This window comes from Brachypodium distachyon, chromosome 3 (assembly GCF_000005505.3).
Source record: "Brachypodium distachyon strain Bd21 chromosome 3, Brachypodium_distachyon_v3.0, whole genome shotgun sequence".
NCBI lineage: Eukaryota > Viridiplantae > Streptophyta > Magnoliopsida > Poales > Poaceae > Brachypodium > Brachypodium distachyon.
This window is the reverse complement of record NC_016133.3, coordinates 7,110,168-7,129,120: the sequence shown is the minus strand read 5'-3', so window position 1 is coordinate 7,129,120 and position 18,953 is coordinate 7,110,168. Positions and strand designations below refer to the sequence as shown.

At 45.0% G+C, this 18,953-nt stretch overlaps 4 protein-coding genes, 1 long non-coding RNA gene and 1 other non-coding gene across 10 annotated transcripts; 2 read left to right on the top strand and 4 right to left on the bottom strand.

Annotated features, from left to right (window-relative positions):
- Positions 1-8: 8 nt before the first annotated feature.
- On the top strand, positions 9-1,048 carry LOC106866527. 2 transcript variants are annotated; one of them, XM_014900931.2, is made up of 2 exons: positions 9-632; positions 713-1,048. In XM_014900931.2, the coding sequence occupies exons 1-2, from the start codon at positions 369-371 to the stop codon at positions 728-730; spliced, it is 282 nt and encodes a 93-aa protein (XP_014756417.1). In that variant the 5' UTR covers positions 9-368; the 3' UTR covers positions 731-1,048. The 2 variants fall into 2 exon arrangements, with proteins under 2 accessions (XP_014756417.1, XP_014756418.1); XM_014900932.2 differs by having other exon boundaries at positions 15-623.
- A 117-nt stretch (positions 1,049-1,165) lies between these two features.
- On the bottom strand, positions 1,166-8,102 carry LOC100826457. 4 transcript variants are annotated; one of them, XM_024460421.1, is made up of 17 exons: positions 7,902-8,102; positions 7,135-7,350; positions 6,895-7,056; positions 6,715-6,765; positions 6,042-6,176; positions 5,702-5,756; positions 5,468-5,608; positions 4,337-4,462; positions 4,192-4,241; positions 3,284-3,442; positions 3,104-3,199; positions 2,866-2,981; positions 2,584-2,707; positions 2,293-2,406; positions 2,108-2,188; positions 1,768-1,965; positions 1,166-1,535 (listed from the first exon to the last, which is right to left on the bottom strand). In XM_024460421.1, the coding sequence occupies exons 1-16, from the start codon at positions 7,968-7,970 to the stop codon at positions 1,819-1,821; spliced, it is 1,842 nt and encodes a 613-aa protein (XP_024316189.1). In that variant the 5' UTR covers positions 7,971-8,102; the 3' UTR covers positions 1,166-1,535; positions 1,768-1,818. The 4 variants fall into 4 exon arrangements, with proteins under 4 accessions (XP_024316189.1, XP_024316191.1, XP_003571881.1 ...); XM_024460423.1 differs by having other exon boundaries at positions 1,849-1,965; XM_003571833.3 differs by having other exon boundaries at positions 5,468-5,579; positions 5,733-5,756.
- On the bottom strand, positions 7,486-7,557 carry TRNAQ-CUG. Its single transcript has one exon. It is a non-coding gene; the product is annotated as a tRNA-Gln (tRNA).
- A 107-nt stretch (positions 8,103-8,209) lies between the features above and the next one.
- LOC112271408 lies at positions 8,210-14,626 on the top strand. Its single transcript, XR_002964312.1, has 2 exons — positions 8,210-9,248; positions 14,324-14,626. It is a non-coding gene; the product is annotated as an uncharacterized LOC112271408 (long non-coding RNA).
- Positions 10,388-13,891, bottom strand: LOC100828900 (G-type lectin S-receptor-like serine/threonine-protein kinase SD2-5). The gene has a single exon (XM_003571104.4). The coding sequence runs from the start codon at positions 13,191-13,193 to the stop codon at positions 10,527-10,529; it is 2,667 nt and encodes an 888-aa protein (XP_003571152.3). The 5' UTR covers positions 13,194-13,891; the 3' UTR covers positions 10,388-10,526.
- Positions 14,627-15,647: 1,021 nt separating the features above from the next.
- Positions 15,648-18,702, bottom strand: LOC100824705 (U-box domain-containing protein 4). Its single transcript, XM_003571830.4, has one exon. The coding sequence runs from the start codon at positions 18,273-18,275 to the stop codon at positions 16,080-16,082; it is 2,196 nt and encodes a 731-aa protein (XP_003571878.1). The 5' UTR covers positions 18,276-18,702; the 3' UTR covers positions 15,648-16,079.
- Between the last annotated feature and the right edge of the window lie 251 nt (positions 18,703-18,953).

The window sequence follows — 18,953 nt, the reverse complement described above, 5'->3', positions numbered from 1 at the left end:
GACATGTGACCTAAATGATCTGTCCTAATCATGCAGCCATGCGGGCATCAGCTGCTGTCTGAAACACTGAACTCTGATACCATCCCCCCAAAAAAGGTGAGAGAACAAATGGAGCCATCCACTGATCCAAAACAAATCAGGTCCTTTTCCGCTCTAACCACGAGCCCCCAGCGTGAGATTCTTCCCGTTTTCTCACTCCCGGCCCCACTTGCACACGCACGCCTCGTCTTGCCCGGGCAGTGGCCTTTACCTTGCCCTGCACCCAAGCAAACACAGCAGCTCACCTATCTGTTTCTCTTACCTTACCTTTACCCATCTATCTATCCATCCATCTTGCACCCCCATGCATTCGTCCATATGATCAGGACATGGCAGCATCGCCTTCGCTCCTGGACCTCATGAGCCTCTCTCCTATTCCTCCTCCTGATGCCTCGTCGCCGGTGTCGGCTGGTGCCACGGTGCAGGTGGTGCCGAGGGACGTCTCCGAGGAGCTCCTGGGCAAGTTCATGGACACCAGCGAGTTCGGCTTTGACTATGACAGGAGCGGCCTCTGGTCGCCGCTGGTGCCGCGGCCACTCGCCTTCGCCCCGGCGAAGCCCCGGCGCCGGAGCTGGAGGAGGAAGGTTGGTAATGTAAGCTAAGCTAAGCTCTGGAGAGTGGCAATTGCTATTCGATCTGCTCATCCTGACGGTTGTTGGTTTTTCTGATGTAGATGTTTTGCTGCTGGTGACATGCAAGCATCGGTGTTCTGGGCAAGTGAGCTCAGGGATTCTTCTGCAGTTTAGTCAGGGAAAGCTTAAGTCTGCCGCTGTGATTATGGAAATAGAGAGATTTCACTTTGCCCAGTTGAGGGAATGTAAACATAAGCTGGGCATGTATGTGTATGTAGTTCATGTGTTCAATGATGTACAGTTTGGTCAAGAACTCAAGATACTAAACATACGAATGTACTCTTGTGACTAAATTCTTTTCTTCTGGAAGGAGGTGTGAGTAACTTATGTAATTTGGCTGATATGTTTTCAAATTCCTACCTAATTTCCTGTCTTTAGGGCATCTTATCATCATCCGTGTTTAACAGCTGCAAACTGTGCCATAAAAAATTATAGAGATAATAATTGCAATCTTCTGAAAGGGAAACCGCAAATAAGATCATCCGGAATGGAAATCACAAAAAGAAGCGACAGGAATTGTAAACCCCTCTTTTCTAGGCATCGATGATTCTCATTTCACATTACAAATAGTACAGTAGAGTACTACCTAGACACGTTACCTACACTACGGAATCCAGTGGGAAGAAAGGTGTAACAAAATACCAGAAAGTTGCCCTATAATAATTCCATAGACTAGATCTACACCTACAAGTATTCCGCAGTTTTATGTGACTTCATTTCATATGTATATACTGATGAAAACATAATTCAAACTGCACAGGATATAGCCATTGGTAGTTCATCCAACATCGCACTATAGAAGCGCACAGACTTTCCTTCGTGCTTCTGCAGACAATCCACGCCGTTGTATTTAAATTACCATGGCTGCAAAGAATGCAACAGTAAGATTGTAGCACAGATGCTTCGTCAAAAAGATTGTGGCATAGATCATCAGATACTAGATCTATTGACACTGTACATACAGTCTCAGACTGCCGGTCTAAATGTACCAGTGGTTCTTTGAAAACATTATTGTTCAACTTGGCTTTTAGTACACCAGGCATTGTAACTTCACATGTCTTCCTGGTTCTTAAAAGTTTGAAGAGTGGATAGTTACCCTCTCAGGACTTTCCGAAGCAGAGGGCCTATGTTGCAATTGACATATTCTTCAGACTTGAGCAGGTGTTCCTTCAAGTACCTCTTTACCAGTGATGCCTTCTTTGAGCTCTTTGAAGTACACTTCGTAGTCCTTCTCAGGAGGAGGGTTTGAAGGGTCAATGACAAATGGTTCACTGAATGGAACGGTGCTCTTGACCTGATCACGAAGGACAACATAATTAGCTCTCTTCCTGAGATATATGTAATGAAAAGTTCCAAATTGTTTTTTTCGTGACTATTCCCTTCTAATGTTTTACTGTCCAACGTAGTTTCTCACAAATTAGTTACAGAAATTTAACCTCAAAAGTCTTCCCCACTGCATTTGGGCTAGCTAGAGCTGCAACACAAATGCGGGCAACTTCTTCCCGCGATATCTTTCCCTGAATTATCACGGTAATTGTTAAACACATAATTAGGTTTGTAGGGAGGAAAAGGAGAGACATGGAATCACGTTATGGCATTGACACATGCTGCCTCTACTTACAGTAATATTATCCCCCTGTTCAAATATGAGGTCAGCTCCAGCTGGTTCCTCAGTTAGAGCACATGGCCGCACGATAGTGTAGGGAACACCACTTTCACGGATCAAGTCTTCTCCCTGAAATGACACTTCAAATGTTACAGAAGAAAGGATTCGGTGTAACCATAAGTTAGACTTCAAATGTCAATCATTTACTGGAAGATGTTTTCTTCGCATGTGCATGACATAATAAGAAACTGTGCTTAGAAATCAAGATTTCTAAGAAAAAATTAACAGTTAAGATAAGTTACATGCCTTCAACTTATAAGTTAGAATAGAGCCAAGCTCTTTGTTCATGCGGACAGCAGGGGGTTGTTTGCTTAAGTCTAGTCCAGGTCTTTCAGGTCTAGTAACTCCAGCAGAACTCACATGAACAAACCTGCGAACAAAGGAAATCAAATAAATTAGTCTTGATGAGTTCAAGCGAATTGAATGATAACGTGGTCACCTATTCAAATTTCCTGATGTTATTTACTCAAAACTAGTACATAAAGAAACCCTGGAGTTCAATGGAAACAGGTTGCTCAAAAGACAAACCTTGGAGTAATTGGCTCATTTATGTATGCTCTAATACTTGAAAATGGAAGCTCGAATGGACCTTCTATAAATGTTGGGTTGAGCTTTCCATCATATTCAAACTTGCTGAACATGAGCTACAGGATTATCACACCAAATTTACACGAGTGTTTTTGGTAATCCCTCGAAAGTTAACACTGCATAGATACAAACAAAAGAAAGAAAGGAAGGAGGAAGGAAGGAAGGAAGAAGAGGACACCTGTAATGCAGTGATATTGCTTGCATCAAAGGGCGGAGCATCAGGTGCAGTCCGAGCGCGAAATACAGGTATCAGTGAAGAGAAAGGTATCCTAACCTGATGCAGGGATATGGAACACAGTTGTAGGTCACTAAACAGACAATGAAGATATTTGCACAATAATACATAAATTCAACATACACTTTGCCATTCCCCCTTCGTGGTGTCAAAGCTTGCAGTATAACCAATAGTATCCCATTCATAGCTGGTTCTTACAATCAGCTTGTACCTCCGCCCATCTCCCTTAACTCTTAGTTCAACGCCGTCATACGCCGACAGGTCCTCGGGCAGAGTAAAGTTCTGCAGTTACACAGACCAGTTTCAGGTATACAGATTACAGATACTATGTTGATTCCGAATTTCATGACCTCCTAGAAAGCCTAGAGTCAAACTTGTACATCTTTGGCTACTAATTAATACTTCCAGCTTCAGGAGTAAGTAACTATTTGGATTTGTTAGATCAAAAAAATGTACCATTAAATTTGTCTTAAAAAATAGTTCCACGCTATACATTTGTGTGCTGGCCTCTTGGCAAAGGTGGGCTGGGCGTGCACGATCTGGCTCAAGGGGCTGGCTTTGAGGATCCGTTGGCAATGGCTTTCCTGCACGGACCGCTCGCGGCCATGGCATCAACTCGGCCTAAAGTTCCCCTGAGTCGAGCACAACCTCTTCTTACTTCCCTCATCTTGGCGAGATCAAGAGTGAGGCTAGGGATTGAGGTCAGGCAGGGACCGAGAAGCTTCAAAGGCTCCAACCCCTCTCAGATGTTACCTAAGGTTCTTTTTGTAATGACTGTGCCTGCTTTCAGTAAATACCTTCTTTCTATCAGTGCAACGAGGTGCAAAGCTATCACGTTTTCTCAAAAAAAATTGTTTATTGACATTTCTTTACAAAGTTGCTCATTGGAGACTGCAAAATCTAGAATGCCATATATTTTTGGGGAGTAATATTTGATTAAGAGATTTTTTATTATTATTTTAAATGACATAAAGCGCAAATAAGAACGATGTGTATGCATCAGTAATTCCTTTCCTGAAGAAAGCAAATACCTTTGTCCTTATACTAGTGAATCCACCGTTATTTGAAGTAGACACAATGCCTAGAAAAATCAATGGACAGGTCAGCTTAGACTATAGACTATTCAAAGGAAGTGTGACATTTCTTATACACGTAAGCATAAAGGAAACCAAATACCTTTGAATAAGCCAGTTGCTCCACCAGTTTCACTTCCTGTTGGTTGGATTTGGAATGCACTTTCACTAACACCACCCATTACAACATCATCAAGTGCTCCCCAGACAAACTTTCCAGATAAATTACCTACATCGAATGACTAACATGTCGTACAATCAAGGTAAAAAACATTCTGGAAAGGAAATGAAAACAGTGATGTCAAACAGAAAACGATATATTGTTACTTTTTATGAACTTGCAACTGATTGAGATGTGCTAAAATTTTTATTTAATATTAGTATAGCCATCATAAATACCAAAATGTGGATGCAGAATTTAAACCAAAAGGCATGCATATATATGCCATGAAAACATCAGGATTGTAAACGGGGGGCTTAAAGCCTTGTCATTAGATCTTCCTATCAATACAATGGTCCACAAGTATTTTGTGTTTTCTTGAAAAAAAATCAATTTCACCGCATCACCCACATATATAGGATTGTGGCCTAGGCTCCTACATGCAGGAGAACTGGATGTGTTCCCATTAAGAAATTACAAGCCCACAGATCAACAGGCTCAATCGAATGGGAATTCCACTAGGACAAAATTCAGAGCAAGGGAGGAGAGTAATACTACCTCCAGCTCACAAATAAGTGATGTTTTGGACATAGCTTCAGTCAAGCTTTTAAAACTTCGACTGCCAGTATAATTTCGATTATTAGATTTAAAACTTCAAATCATATGTATAGATTTGTCTCGGGAAGTTTTTCAAAATATTCTATAATTTCTTGGGTTTTACTATGACATACTAAAATTCAAATTAGTGGTCAAAGTTACATCTTGAGGACCGTTTCAATGCACAAAACGTCACTTATTTGTGAACTTAGTACTATCAATCTACGTAGGCTGACATGGATTGATTATTGATTACTAGGAAAGGCAAAAACAACTAACTACCATGCCAGCATGTAAGTAGAATTTCTGTGAATATATTTTTGTGAATATAGCATTGGTAAAGATACTCTGTGGGGATGACTAGTGTATTGGTCTCAAAGCTAGTCTGCGACTACACGAACACAATAGTGCCAGACTACATAAAAGACGACTAGCTTGAATGGAGGTATCAATTTGATCAAGGAATGAAAGATATACCTTTGAACCCAAATAGCAGTTTCCCTTCACTCAATCCAATACTATTCTTTACAGCACTAATTAAGTTTTGCATACCAATGTACTCTACCATTTCAGGCGAAGGTCCCTTGATCTGATTGGCAAAACAAATGATACCATGAACTGGATTTTAAAAAGAAGACACTTATATAGGGTTTCAGGCTATATAGTGAGGATTGAAGGAGAGATATCGTAAACAAGTGTTACTTATTATACATGAAACGAACAATTGTATTGGTGACGCTACCTCGGGTTCAAAAAACCTGATGCCCTGCATGAATATGAGATCAAAGTGTCATTCTGTGTAGATGTGCAAGGGCAAATATGTGACATTTTGTGGTCCAGATAGCAGACAAATTATTTCATGACATGCACAAATCTTAAATCAGTACGGTTGGCACTAGAGTAGTAGATGACTGGAAATGAGGGCATCAGGCGCTCACTTTACTTGTATTATAGCCCGATTCTTCTTCATTTTTGCGTCAAGTATTATCGCCCAATTCAGCCAATGGAGAAGAACAGAAGCATGACTTAAGCAATTTACCGGATGACTTACTTGCGCATACTTCTGCCTGTCCGGTGTATCACCTTCCTTTGGGCCTACTATGACAGAAACTGCACTGATTACTTGCTTGATCCCTTTGAAGTATTTAGGATCGAGTGTATCACCCTTTGTAACATCTCCTATGATCTGCAATAAATATTCCGATCTGGATGACATGATGGTTTGCAGTTATGTGTTGACTACTACATATACAATTAGCACAGAATTTACAGGAATTATCGCAGATCAATGTATCATTGTATTTTTTTCTCGAAAATGCACCGAAATGTGCGTCATTTTCTACTAGAAGGTTTAGACCAAGAAGGCACAAAGAGTACAAGGACAAACAAAGCAAACCAGAACTAAAAGGGCATACGCTAGCAAATCAGAAACTAAGGTATGCTAAACAAAAGCCCAAGAGACAAAAGGCAGAACCGAGACCCTCTAGGTATATTCTATTGAGACCCCCCCGCAAAAAAAATAATTCTATCGAGATAAAATGCATCATTGTAAATTCACATTGACTCTTTGAACAGCAACTAACAGGTTTTCGGACCATTTGACAATGAGGTGATGTAAGGTTTGTAACAACCAAAGGTTTGTCAGGAGAATTTATAAACAGTATAATGCAATGTCATTAAACACCGATAATCCTCACTGCCAGTAATAGTTCAGATTGACCTACCAAGTCCACATCTGGCCCCAACATTGTCCTCGCCTTCTCTTCATTTCTAACCTGAATAAAACATGGAATCAATATTCCCAAGATGAAAGCTTGAAGAAAAGAGAGAAAATGTAATTTTCATGTAATGTAATGAAATGCCAAAATTGACATGGTTGACGAAATGGAAAGCAGATGGAATACCAATACACGGACAGGTAGCCCCTTCTTCCGTAGGACATCGACAACTCTTCGACCAACACCACCAGTAGCTCCAGTAACCAGTACCACATCAGAAGTTTGCATTTTCTTCGGTGCTTCGGTAGGAGCCGAGGCTGTGATACTGCTCATTATGGACTCCACAATCTACAACCAAACAAAAGCATAACCACAAACCCAATGAAAACATATTAATAAAAGGGAAAATTCGTTCAGTGACAAGACCTTGAGAGGATTTGGTGGCCCGTTGAAGAAAAACAAAGTCCTTGCAAATCTGCCGATATCCCAAGATTGCTGACCGGCAAAAGCAATTACTTCCCTCCGCGACAAACGCGATGATGCACGGTTTGCTGGGCCGTATTTGACCCGAGGAAATTCTCTTGAACCGAGGAAACACGCTTCCTGATTTCTTCTTGTGGGGCAGCTTGCAGAGAATCCTCCCTAAATAATAACAAAATATAAAATCACTAACATGTTATCGCGATTTTTTTCCTACCAGTAGTAAGCATAGATTGCATTGTGATTTGTGAGCCTAGCATCAATCCCAAATCAGAAGAGGAAAAAACAAAATAAATTAGGTCCCACCGAGACTTGAACTCGGGTTACTGGATTCAGAGTCCAATGTCCTAACCACTAGACCATGGGACCTTTGCTGTCCACATCATCCTACATGACGTTATAATCTATGATAGTAAGCACAACATCCCCTTCCACCGTTGCAACAAATCCCTAACGATCGAGCTTCGAAACTCTTTAGTTCCTAAATTTCTACTCCACCGTCGAGATGATCATAAAGCACAAACCATATCCAATCAAAGGTTCATGCACGAGGGCAGCACGTACACACTAACATAAGAGAGCACTTGATTTCCTACAACTGAACTATAATGGCTCGCATAAAAGGTAAAGAAAAATCCGGCCAATTTGTGCATAACTCGCGCAGGCAAGGACGATAGAAGATGTGTTTAGACGGGGGCAGGAGGTAAACTGACCCGTGGGCTGGCAAGAACCGGAGGAGAGACGCCGGAGCAGCAAGGGGAGGAGGTAGAGGCGCAGCTCATCTTCCCTTCCCAGACGGTGCGAGAAACGGCTCTCCAGCAGGAGGGGCAGCTGGTACTTATCGGACGGCGACGACGGCGATGCTACTGGAGGGTTGGAATGGGAAGAGAACCCCGCGGCCACACAAATTCGTGTGGCCTCGTGCGCCCACGTGGCGCGTCACTCCGCGGTTTGGGACTCCGGAGCTGGATGTAGCGTTCTGCAGAAATTGGCCGGGTTTTTTTCTCCGGAACCATGGGTTACACCCATGTTTTAGCAGTTTAGCTACTTAAACCAAAATATGGATATAAAAGAAAAAAATTAAGTGCTCGGAATTTGTACTCCGTAAAACAATTCTTTTTGTACAGCTTTCTATTTGTTTTCGCCTTCGAGTTTTCTGTTATGGGCTTTTTATAATTATCTTACACATGAGTATGTTTCGATAAATATTTGTGAAAGTAAAGTAACTTCTTGTTCTAAATTGCCTGCTTGGGTTACTGGATACCCTGTTGCTCAATTTTTTATTTTCAATTGGGCTAATCTTGTGTACGAAAGTTAAGGCCCAAGTTTCGAAACCAAATTTGGGTTTTAAAACTTAACACTCGAGATTCAATTCATTCTTTAAGTTTTTTGGGTGTTGAGTGGGATAGACGCACACCATTATCGTCAATGGCCATCGTCTCAGGTATTAAGACGTCATGCGAACGGTTTCCTGACGTGGGTTTATCAGGACCAACATAATGATGCTGATTCGGAAAAAAGAAGTGCAGATAAGTTAACGACGTAGTTCGAAAGAAAATTCATTAAGTTTTAAAAAGGGGCCATTTAGGGGGGAAAACACGATTTTTCCTTGTTTCAGCATGTTGTTCCCTGACAAAATGCAAAAATAAAATTAAAATAAAGAATAATGCAGAATATCCATGTATTTATAGGTCTTATTTTGTTTCGAGTACTCCGTATTCAGCAGCAACCTACCCGCAAAAAAAAAGTATTCAGCTGCAACCTACGGTTACCTTCAATCTGACCGCACTGGAGCCGGCCATCCCGGCAGCCCACGAGCACATCAATCCATCCACCGTGACGGCGGCGAGCTCATCCGGCCGCAACTGCCCTACTTCGTGCCACACAAACAATGAAGGGGCGCTACGACTGGCGCCCTGACATGTGCCGACCACGACGGCCGTGCCGCTCCGCCCCCGAGCTGCTTGTCTTGGGCGCCGCCGCTGGCCCGAGCCGCTCGCCGAGGACGACGCCCGCCCCCTGACAGCGACGCACAGGCCGAAGCCAACTGGCCCATTACAGTGAGTGATTTGACTCTGAAATTTGGTCATGTTGACTGCTAGATTTCAGTTCTATTTTCTTCTTGGCTGCGGGGATACTTCAAAATGTTGGATTTACATGTGGGATGGATCCATGCCTTCATGGGTGGGGTAACCTGTTAAGGAGTGAAGAAATTGCTCGATGGTAAAGATGCAGCAACAGTAAAAGATGATGTAATGGATATAATTTTTTTTTGCTTGAAGTGAACTGAAGAAAACATGCAATCTGTCAACACGTAGGAGAAATACGTAGGGAATCTTACCGAATGTAGGATTCCATGTTTTGAATTTTGATAAAGAATAACCAAGAAAAATCTTAAATGGAGATCGCTTACTAAAGTGGATCTCATATTAGGCGTTTTTTATTAAGCAACCAACATGTCAATATCACTAGCCATGAAAGCAGCTTGACAGGAGAATACACACTAGCTTATCATATGAAATAGCATAAGAAGCAATGTTTCCTTGTTCCTATGTGGAAGTGCCAAGTAATAGTAGCAGAGTTGAATCTTTAAAAGCATGCACACCTGCTCGTCAGCGACTTGGCTCACGTGGAGGCAGCGGAGACCGCCAAAGATGCAACTACGCAATGCATGACCTCCTCGGTTGTCTGCTGGAGGCGCTCCGCAACAGCTCTCATCTGGCACCAGTCAGCCGCATGAGGCGGAAGTAACCGGTTACGTCAACAGAGACATGGCGACCAGAAGTTCCATAAGGCAGCACCATTGCAAAGCTCTTCCCCTCCCCTGTCTCTTCAACAGCTCCATGCCAGATGTTGGTCATCTCGCCTTGCCCACTTCTTAGTCAATGGGGAAGAGAGAAGGATATATGTTGTTTAGGTGGAGAATCCGAGCGTGTTGATATAAAGTTTGTTACATGTTCTTCTGTTAAAATATTTCCTGTCCCCTGGTGACTATTCGAAAAAAACAAAAACGTGTTGCTCTATTCAAATATTTGTATGTGATTTGTTTTTGGCCAGCAAAACTACAGCAGATAAGTAGCAACTTTAAGATATGCACAGTCAGCACTGCTACCTGCTGTCTTCATCAATAGCAAGAATGCCAGATTGGAAAGATAAAAAAACTAAATAGTCCGCAATATGAAGATCTAAAATCAGTAACTAGATACATATCCCATAGGGAAATTCTTATATTTCATTCACACATTACATATGTTAAAGAAGAAATTTATAAAGCGCTGCACACTAGTATATTGTTGTAACTAAGCCACAAGCAGGCATTCTACTTTGCCTAAAGCATTTCATCTTGCTGATACTTGCACCGGGGTCAGAGGGGATGAAGCATTAAAAATGTAGTCTCTGCTAGTTGTCTCAGAGCCTGCAGTCCTTTCTGCGTCCATTGCACCTTCCAAGACCTTCACAACCTGTGACATGGCTGGTCGTTTGCTGCACTCGCGCTGCAAGCACCATATAGCAAGCTTTATTACTTCTATCATTTCTGCTCCATGTAATTGCATATCTTCATCCTGATTCTCCACTATATCCAAGACTTGCCCAACCTTGATTTTCTCTTGCAGTAGGTTAATTAGATTGGTGCTCCCTTCAGGCTGACTACTGTCCAGGATTTTCCTTCGGCTAACTATTTCCAGCACAACGACACCAAAGCTGTATATATCGGCCTTTTCAGTAATTGTTGATGTCAACCACTCTGGTGCTAAGTAGCCCCTTGTTCCTCTGACTTTGGTCATCACATGGCTTTGATCCCTATCAATAAGCTTTGCTAAACCGAAGTCAGATATCTTTGCATTAAAGTTTTCATCAAGGAGGATATTTCCAGGTTTGATATCAAGGTGAACAATCTTCTGTCGGCATTCTTCATGAAGATAGGCCAAACCTTTAGCAATGTCAATGATAATCTTGTATCGAGATGCCCAGCTGAGTGAATCACTTTGGCTTTTGCTGAAGATCCATTTGTCCAGAGACCCATTGCACATATGCTCATAAACAAGGAGCCTGTGTAATTTATCAGAGCAGTAACCTATCAGTCTAACAAGATTGATATGATGAACGCTACCAATGGTGATGACTTCAGCCATGAATTCCTCCTTCCCATGTCCCATGTCACGCAGGCACTTGACCGCAATTTTGACATTTCCAAGTTTTCCTTCATACACTGGTCCAAATCCTCCTTGCCCCAGCTTTTTGCTGAAGTTATTCGTTGCTTCTCTCAGCTGTTTATAGGAGAATCGTGTTGGCATACCAGGAATTCCTTTAAATGGATCGTCCTCTTGCATTTTCTTTGATATTATTCTTTTGATGATGAGAATCAGCACACCGATGAATGCTACTAGAACAGGAACACCAACATGGTAAGCAGTTGCACCCAAGTCTTTACTCGCTGATGGTGGAGGTAACATCTGCACTTTGATATATGCAGACAAGTTATATCCAATTTTTTCAGGTTTGTAATGCATGAATGAAAAAATCTTTGGCATCAGATAGCAAGAACCATATGTATCATTTTGATATCTGAAAAAGACTGCTTTGCATGTACATGCCTTCAGGCACGCCTCCTTGCAACTCTCTTCATGAGTAGTCCAATTATAAGCAAAATTGAAGTATGTGACATCTGCGAGAGGCAAAAGCTGCTGATACTGTATCAAGTCACAAGACAGAGGAATCGCCGGTGAACAGCCTAGATTAGGTTGCCGGTCATCCAAGTGACGGAAAAGTTCATCTCCTGAATTTCTACTAGGGCAACTACAATAACCTTGTGAACAAATTCCATACTCTCCACACACTGTAGGATATGCACATTCATCAGGTTGCACATCCAGAACATCAGCCAAGGGCTCCCATGAGATACCATCCCAACCATAAACCCGCAGGTGCCCGTCATCCTCGAGGCTCATGAGCTGTGCTGAAGATCGCCAAGGCAATGACATGTCAAACAACTTGATATCTGTATTGTTGAAGCTGGCAAATGCTGTGAGACTACCTTGCAAGAAGGAAATGTAAACCATGCTATCCTTTGCTTCATCAGAGGAGGATATGTTCATATTTGAGTGAGCCATTGCATCAGTAACATTAAACCTTTTCTGGTAGTAGAACTGTGGAGGGTCTCCATCGACGAAAGCATGCAGGCCATGATCAAGCACGGTAAGGTAGAACTGACCTTGAGTCCAGTTTGCAGAAGCTGAAGTAAGCCTCTTCCCTTGCCTCAGTGACTGCCCAATAAGGAGCGTATCGTCTGGGTGCTCGAATGATTCCCACACCGTCTTCCCCACCATGTCGAAGAGAATAAGGTTGCCTGTCTGAGCGAGATTCATACCGACAACAGTGCTCCCCGATGTGGTGGTGGACCAGACCAGCGAGCCGTCAAAGTCTCGGAGGACAAGATCACCGTCCCTATTGATCTGGAGTGATGCATTCTCCTTCACTGGGCGGCGCCTGTTGGCTGTCCATATGACCCTTGGTGTGGCCGAGGCATTGAGAGCAGGGTTGTTGGTATTTTCTCCAATGAATACAGAGAAAACTGCAAAGAGGAAAGTGTCACAGGGAGCTGTGCAGATGAAGCCACAGGCGAAGGATGGACCGTACCCGGCAGGGTTTTGCCTGACAAGAATCGCTCTCGTCGTTAAACCGGATGTGTATGTTGCACTGTAGGGGATGGTGGCATTGTTGTTGCTCCATAGAGAAGGAAGGTTGGCAATGGGGCTTGGGTAATCGAAGGACCAAGCTTGGGAGGAAGGAACAGATAGTGCGAAAAGGAGGAGGAGGAGCATGCTTTCAGTTTCAGCCCAATGCAGCTTGTGAGTTCTTGGATGGGATATGGAGATATTTGCAGATCGTGTGGTCTTTTTGTTGGGACAGCAGAAGATTGGAGAGGTAACATCAGAGAGAGGAGGCAATGAGTTTAGAGATTGCTCCAGGAGGGAAGCATTGCACAGTGGTAGGAGCCCGTGCATCAGGGTAAACAATTGTGCAAATGGATGAGTGGAGACTTAGTGGTGTTCAAGTCCTGTTGAGCCAGTATAATTTACCCTGGAAAAATATTTCTGATGGTCGATCGATGTCGGCTGATAGTTTGACAATGCCACAGCCATCCAGACTACTAAAAATACTTTGCAATTCTGTCTTGACTCGGGTGATTTCTGTAAACAAAGCTGCCCTTTGAGTTGAGTACTTCGTACTTTTTGTGCAAGGCCTATCATTTAGTGCGACAGGCACTGGGGTTCAGGAATCAGCTGAGCTTGGATTGTAAAGTCTAGACTTGTCCCAATTATTGGAAGTTAGTCATGTGGAGCACTAATTTTGAAATAACTAAAAAGAAGTCATGTAGAGCACTAATGAAGGTTCAACCTCCTGACCGACATTGGCAATCTGAATATATGTTTTAGCACTGATGAACTAGACGCATGCTGTTTCTTTTTTTTCTTTTTTGACAGCAACTAAATGCACGCTGTTCATCCTGCTGAGCGATGACATATTGTATGATCTCCTTTGCTAAGTGCTAACCTAGTACCTGTCTGTTTTAAAAATAGAATGGGTCAGCGACAACTACCACAAGAAAATATTGTTTGGTCATTGTTCCCTATTTATTTAATCTTCGCCTTAGACTAGTACTCTTGCTGGAAACTAGTACAATTTTCTCAGATAAACTTTATCAAAATATCTGCTTCTTTTGGAAAATCAGCAGGGTCAAGGAAGACAGGAACAGAAAGCGCATCGGTTTTCAGTGTAAAAAAACAAGGAGTAAACATGCACGATAAGCTGTCATACAAAATTGTCTGTAATTGGGTGTGAAATGCATGCCAACTTATCTCTGGTGGGGGAAGGGAGGCACAATCTGAGTTATCTTGGAAGACAATTTACCAAGACTTGTATATCTGAAAATAGCTGAACCCGGGCAAGAGAGTGACCTTCATGATAGTCTTTCGCTTCTGCATTTCTGGTCGCTTGCAAATTGCAATAACTCTGTTTTCATTATAGTATTTTTCCTTCCTTTTTTTCCATCCACATAAACATTAAAAATGACTCACTTTGGTCTTTCAACTTCGATTGGTATCTTACTAAAAAAAACTCCAATTGATGCCAGGGCAGGAGCAAGTGGACAAGGGCCGCGGGCAAGCCCACGTAAAGGTTTCCCGGCAAGAGTGGGCACATGCAGCCCGCTCCACTTTCAGCCCTGGGATAGCTATCGGCAATACTGGTTTTGGAGCCCACACGTCAGTAAGAACCCCAAAATCAGCGCCAGGAATACTAGTTTGCCAAATTTATTACTCTGTACTGTATCTCTCAAGAGAAACAGTTTTCTATTGAGAAAAACTACTACTTGCAAGTTGCAAACTTGTTTTTTCTTCAGCGGGACTAATTCTGATACGTATCTCCAGTTCCAGGATCAAGGATGCTCCAGCACATGACCTTCCTGGCATAGCAACCCCAACGCCTAATTTATCTTTCTCCCGAAGCCAAACGCGAGTCCAGATCACACACCCAAAAGAAACCGAATCTTCCAGATAGACCGTTGCGACAAATATGAAAGCAGCTCTGGACTTGGCCTGGTTTGGGTTTAGCATGTGAACGCCGCGCAAAGACGACCTCTGTTTCTCACCATTTCATCAGGCAGAAAGTTGCAGGGGATGGATCTAACACGTTTTGGATTATAATATAGCACTGGGCAAACTAGAAAGTCGCTGTAAAAGAGAGATGCCTGTAACACGTTTTAGGAATTAGTTCCTGGACAGTGACAGAGAGATTGCCTCTGCTTCAGGGTGTAGGTGAGACGAGTTACTGTCGTGGGTGTCGTCTTTTTTTTCTGCAGATACTGTAGAATGCCCATAGTATGTGAGAAACACAGCAAGTGCGATGAACGGCATCGCGACTCTGCCCTGACTCATTTTGCTTAGCACCAGACAAAATCAATGAGATGGAAGAATCTGTTACAACTTAGAAGAGCCAGTCAGTCTGGCAGTCAATAGTCCTTCCAGAGATGGTCCATTTCAGTCTATAAATATGCAGTACTACTTGGAGAGATGGTTTCATTCGGTCTAATTTATCAGGCTGTCCCTCCGAAATAAGTCTTCAGTCATGGTGGTTGCAACTTTGAAACAGACAAGTGCTTCCTGCCCTAATTCAAATAAAAGGCAGCCAATTTCCATCACCAGCGAACACAGCGTTCCACACGGTTTGTCATGAAGAAGACCCAAAGATGGTGACTGGAAACCAACAAAATGAAGTGCCCCAGCAACAGTTGTTAGCATCTTTCCCCTTGAACAACATATGATATTCTTCCAGGTCAGCACCTCCATACATGAGCATGACATGGAGAAGGATCGCTTCCAATAATAGGTTGGTGGCAGCAGATAAAGATGCCTGATCTCAGAAAGCTCTTTTTGATCAAAAGTTGGGACACTGATTTGTTCTACTAAGCAACTTGACATTCAAGTTTCTTTCTTTTTCATTGCCAATGTGCAAGCCTCTATTACAACTTATATTACAATCCCGTCAGTGAAATGATTTTATCATTTCCTTACATTGTCACCTTAACACAAGCTACTAATTATGTTTTAGAATAGTTTACAGCAAGTAGCATAGTGTTTTCCAAAAATTGAACAATTTCCAAGCTTGCAAACCAAACATCAAGCTGGAGCTCTACATGTACATCTATCATATATGTGCACTGTTATCCACATTTCCCACGCACAAACACAGACGCGCGTGCCATATTGCAAGTATTAATTCCTTTCGATTAAATTTTGTATACCTTCATTTTGGGCAAGAAATGAAAGAATTTTGAGACAAAACTCGCCAGATGTAACAATATACGGGGATGCCAGATTGAAAGCTTCCACCTAGGGCACCGGTACTGATATTGAAATCGGGTTTGATAACTCTCCACTGCCAAAGCTCGCAGCACGCCTCAATGAGCTGTTCGCTACCAAAGAACGATCAGCTGTTCTCAAGTTAGCCCCTATCGACATTGCTGACGGTATTTGGCCTCTCTGGCACATCTTCACAATCAAGCCCACTTTCTTCTTCGCGCGCTTTGTTCCCGTGAGTGTGATGTTCTGCATTACTGTATTAAACCCCGGTATCTTCACTACTCTCCGCATCAATGTTGAGCCACCACGACGGCATATCTCATATAAAGCGGACACTGCATTCTCCTTGCCCTTTGGAGTTCCCCGCCTCATTAATCCAACGAGGCTAGTGATCACAGTTTCAGAGCTCCCAACAAGATGCACAACGGAAGGCTGCTTCATCAGCAGAGCCAGAGCACCAGCAGCTTCCTCCGATACGGTGTCATTCCTAAGTGACTCAATTAAAGCTACAACTGCACATGACTCAAGCATCCGGACTGAGCTTTCTGGATGCGTTGAGAGGTTGAAAAGCGCCATCACTGCATCTTTCTTCCCTCTTGGCGTCCCTTTCTTTAGCATACGAGCCAGCTCCTCCAGAGCCCCTGGCTCATTCATGATCATCTTCTTGTAATCATGGACAACAGAAAGACTAAACAGCGTTGCTGCTGCATTCTCCTTGGCCTCTGTAGTCCACCCATTCTGCAACACACTGACAATAAGCCGCAAGCAACCCTCCTGTTCCATAATCCGTGTTTTGTTAGGCTCATATATCGACAGATTGAGTAGCGCTGTCACTGCATTCTCCTGTGCCATCAGATCAGATGACAGCAGCAACCTGCAGAGCGACGGGATTGCACCCAGCTCAGCGATGAACGATCTGTTTTGCTTTCCAGCCTTCGCCAGCATCCTAATTTCCTTAGCAGCGACTGCCTTCGAGCTATCTGAACTTTCCACCAGCATTCTGACCAAAATCCTAGCAGTGGCCTTATTTGCCTCAATTGCCGCCTTGCTGCTGCAGGCTGTGGCGACAGAGTCTGCCATCCCCTCATTGCTCTCTGGTGAATCATACTGGAAGCAATACATCCCACACCACTGCGAAATCAAGCTGCGGAGTGCACGATTGGGCACAAGGCGGTTGTCCGCCAGTGCCTGTCCAGAATTCGGGCAGGTGGAATGCCCCTCACCGATCCACTGTATGATTGATGGCCTGTCATAAGTCTGCCCGGTGGAAGCCACCACAGGATCGCGCATCAAATCCAAAGAAATCGGGCAGGAGAACTCCTTAGGCACGGAGAAGGAGAAGGAGCTGTCATCGCTGCCGCCGCCCCACGACAGCAGTCGCTGCCCGTTGCCCGCTGACGGCCAACATCGGGCGGCCCTTGCTTTGGCAGGGTCGAAGAGGGAGAAGAGGCTGTACCGGAGCAAGGCGAGGACACCACCGACGAGCAGGAGATCGGTATCCTCTTCTTGACTCAAGATTTGCTCCTCGAGGTACTCGATTTCAGCTTGGCAAGACGCGGCGTCGGAGATGCCGATGTCGGAGAGGAGCGCTTTGAGCGGGGAGGGATCAGGCGGCAGGCCGTGCTCGAACTGGCGGAGGGCGGCGAGGAGGCGTTCGCGGAGCACAGCCTCGTCGGGGTCGTGGTACTGAGCGGGCGCGCGGCGGCGGCACTGGGCCCGGAGGAGCTCGAGATGGCCGGTCGCGTCGTGCGAGAGAGAGAGCTCGGAGGCGGGGAGGACGTCGAGGACGACGGCGAGCTCGGCGTCGAGGTCACGGAAGGAGGCGGCGAGGTGGGCCCCCCGGAGCAGCGCCCACGCGCGGCCGGCGGAGGCGACGTAGGAGACGAGCAGCTCGGCGCGGAAGAGGATGACGTAGAGCTCGCGGAAGCAGAGGTTGGCGGCGTCGGAGAAGCAGCCCGGCGCGTCGAGGAGGATGGACTCGAGGAGCGCGGACAGCAGGGCGAGGCGGCGCGCGAGCGCCGCGAGGTTCCGCGGCTGCGACGGCGGGCGCGGCGCCGCGAGCAGCCCGGCGGCCAGCGACGCCAGCGCTCGTAGCAGCGGCGCGCCCGCGAGGCCCGGGGGCGCGAAGAAGGCGCCCGCCAGCGGCAGCCTCCTCCGGCGCGGCGGCGGGCGCCGGAGCAGGAACTCCACGGGCGACGAGGCCGACGACGCCGGCGGCGCGTCCATGGCCTCTCCGCAACCAAGAACCACCCAAAACCAACCCCCCTGTTTCCTCGGCCCCCAATCCCTCGGACAGAGAGAGAGGGGGGAAAGAAAGAAAGAAACCACTCCTTTTCTTGGATCCTCGCGGGCGTTTGACGAGGCGATTAGGTGGGCGTTAGGTTAGGTGGAGACGGCAGGGACGAGACGAGACGAGAGGCAGAAATGGTCGCGCTCGCGCAGGCGCACCTTTCTCCCCGCCCTGCGTCGCGTTGCGCAAGGTGGAAGAGGAATCGGTGGCGTGGGAGCCGGAGAAGAAAGCGAGGAGGAGGAAGGAGGAAGAAGAAGGGGGACGAGGCCGACCACGGTTTGGGTCTTCTAGGCCTCCCCGCCCTCTGCTGCCGCTGACATGTCAACCTTTCTTCGCTCGCTTCGGGGGTTTCGCTTCATCGGGATCCACGGTTTCCTTTTCTTTCTTTTTTTCCTCTCTCTCTTCGCCAGCGGCGCCGCGGCCACGGTAAATGCTAAGCGTACTCGTGGGGAACAGCTGTCTCGAGGGAGCCGTTTCCCTGACAGCGTGGACCCACGTGCATGCCGCGCTTGTAAAACGGGTGGCGCAGTTTTTTTTCTTTGCGATTGTGTCGGTTAATTTTGCTATCTTTAAAAAGAGTTATTTTGCTATTCATGTTTCATGTCTATTGACAC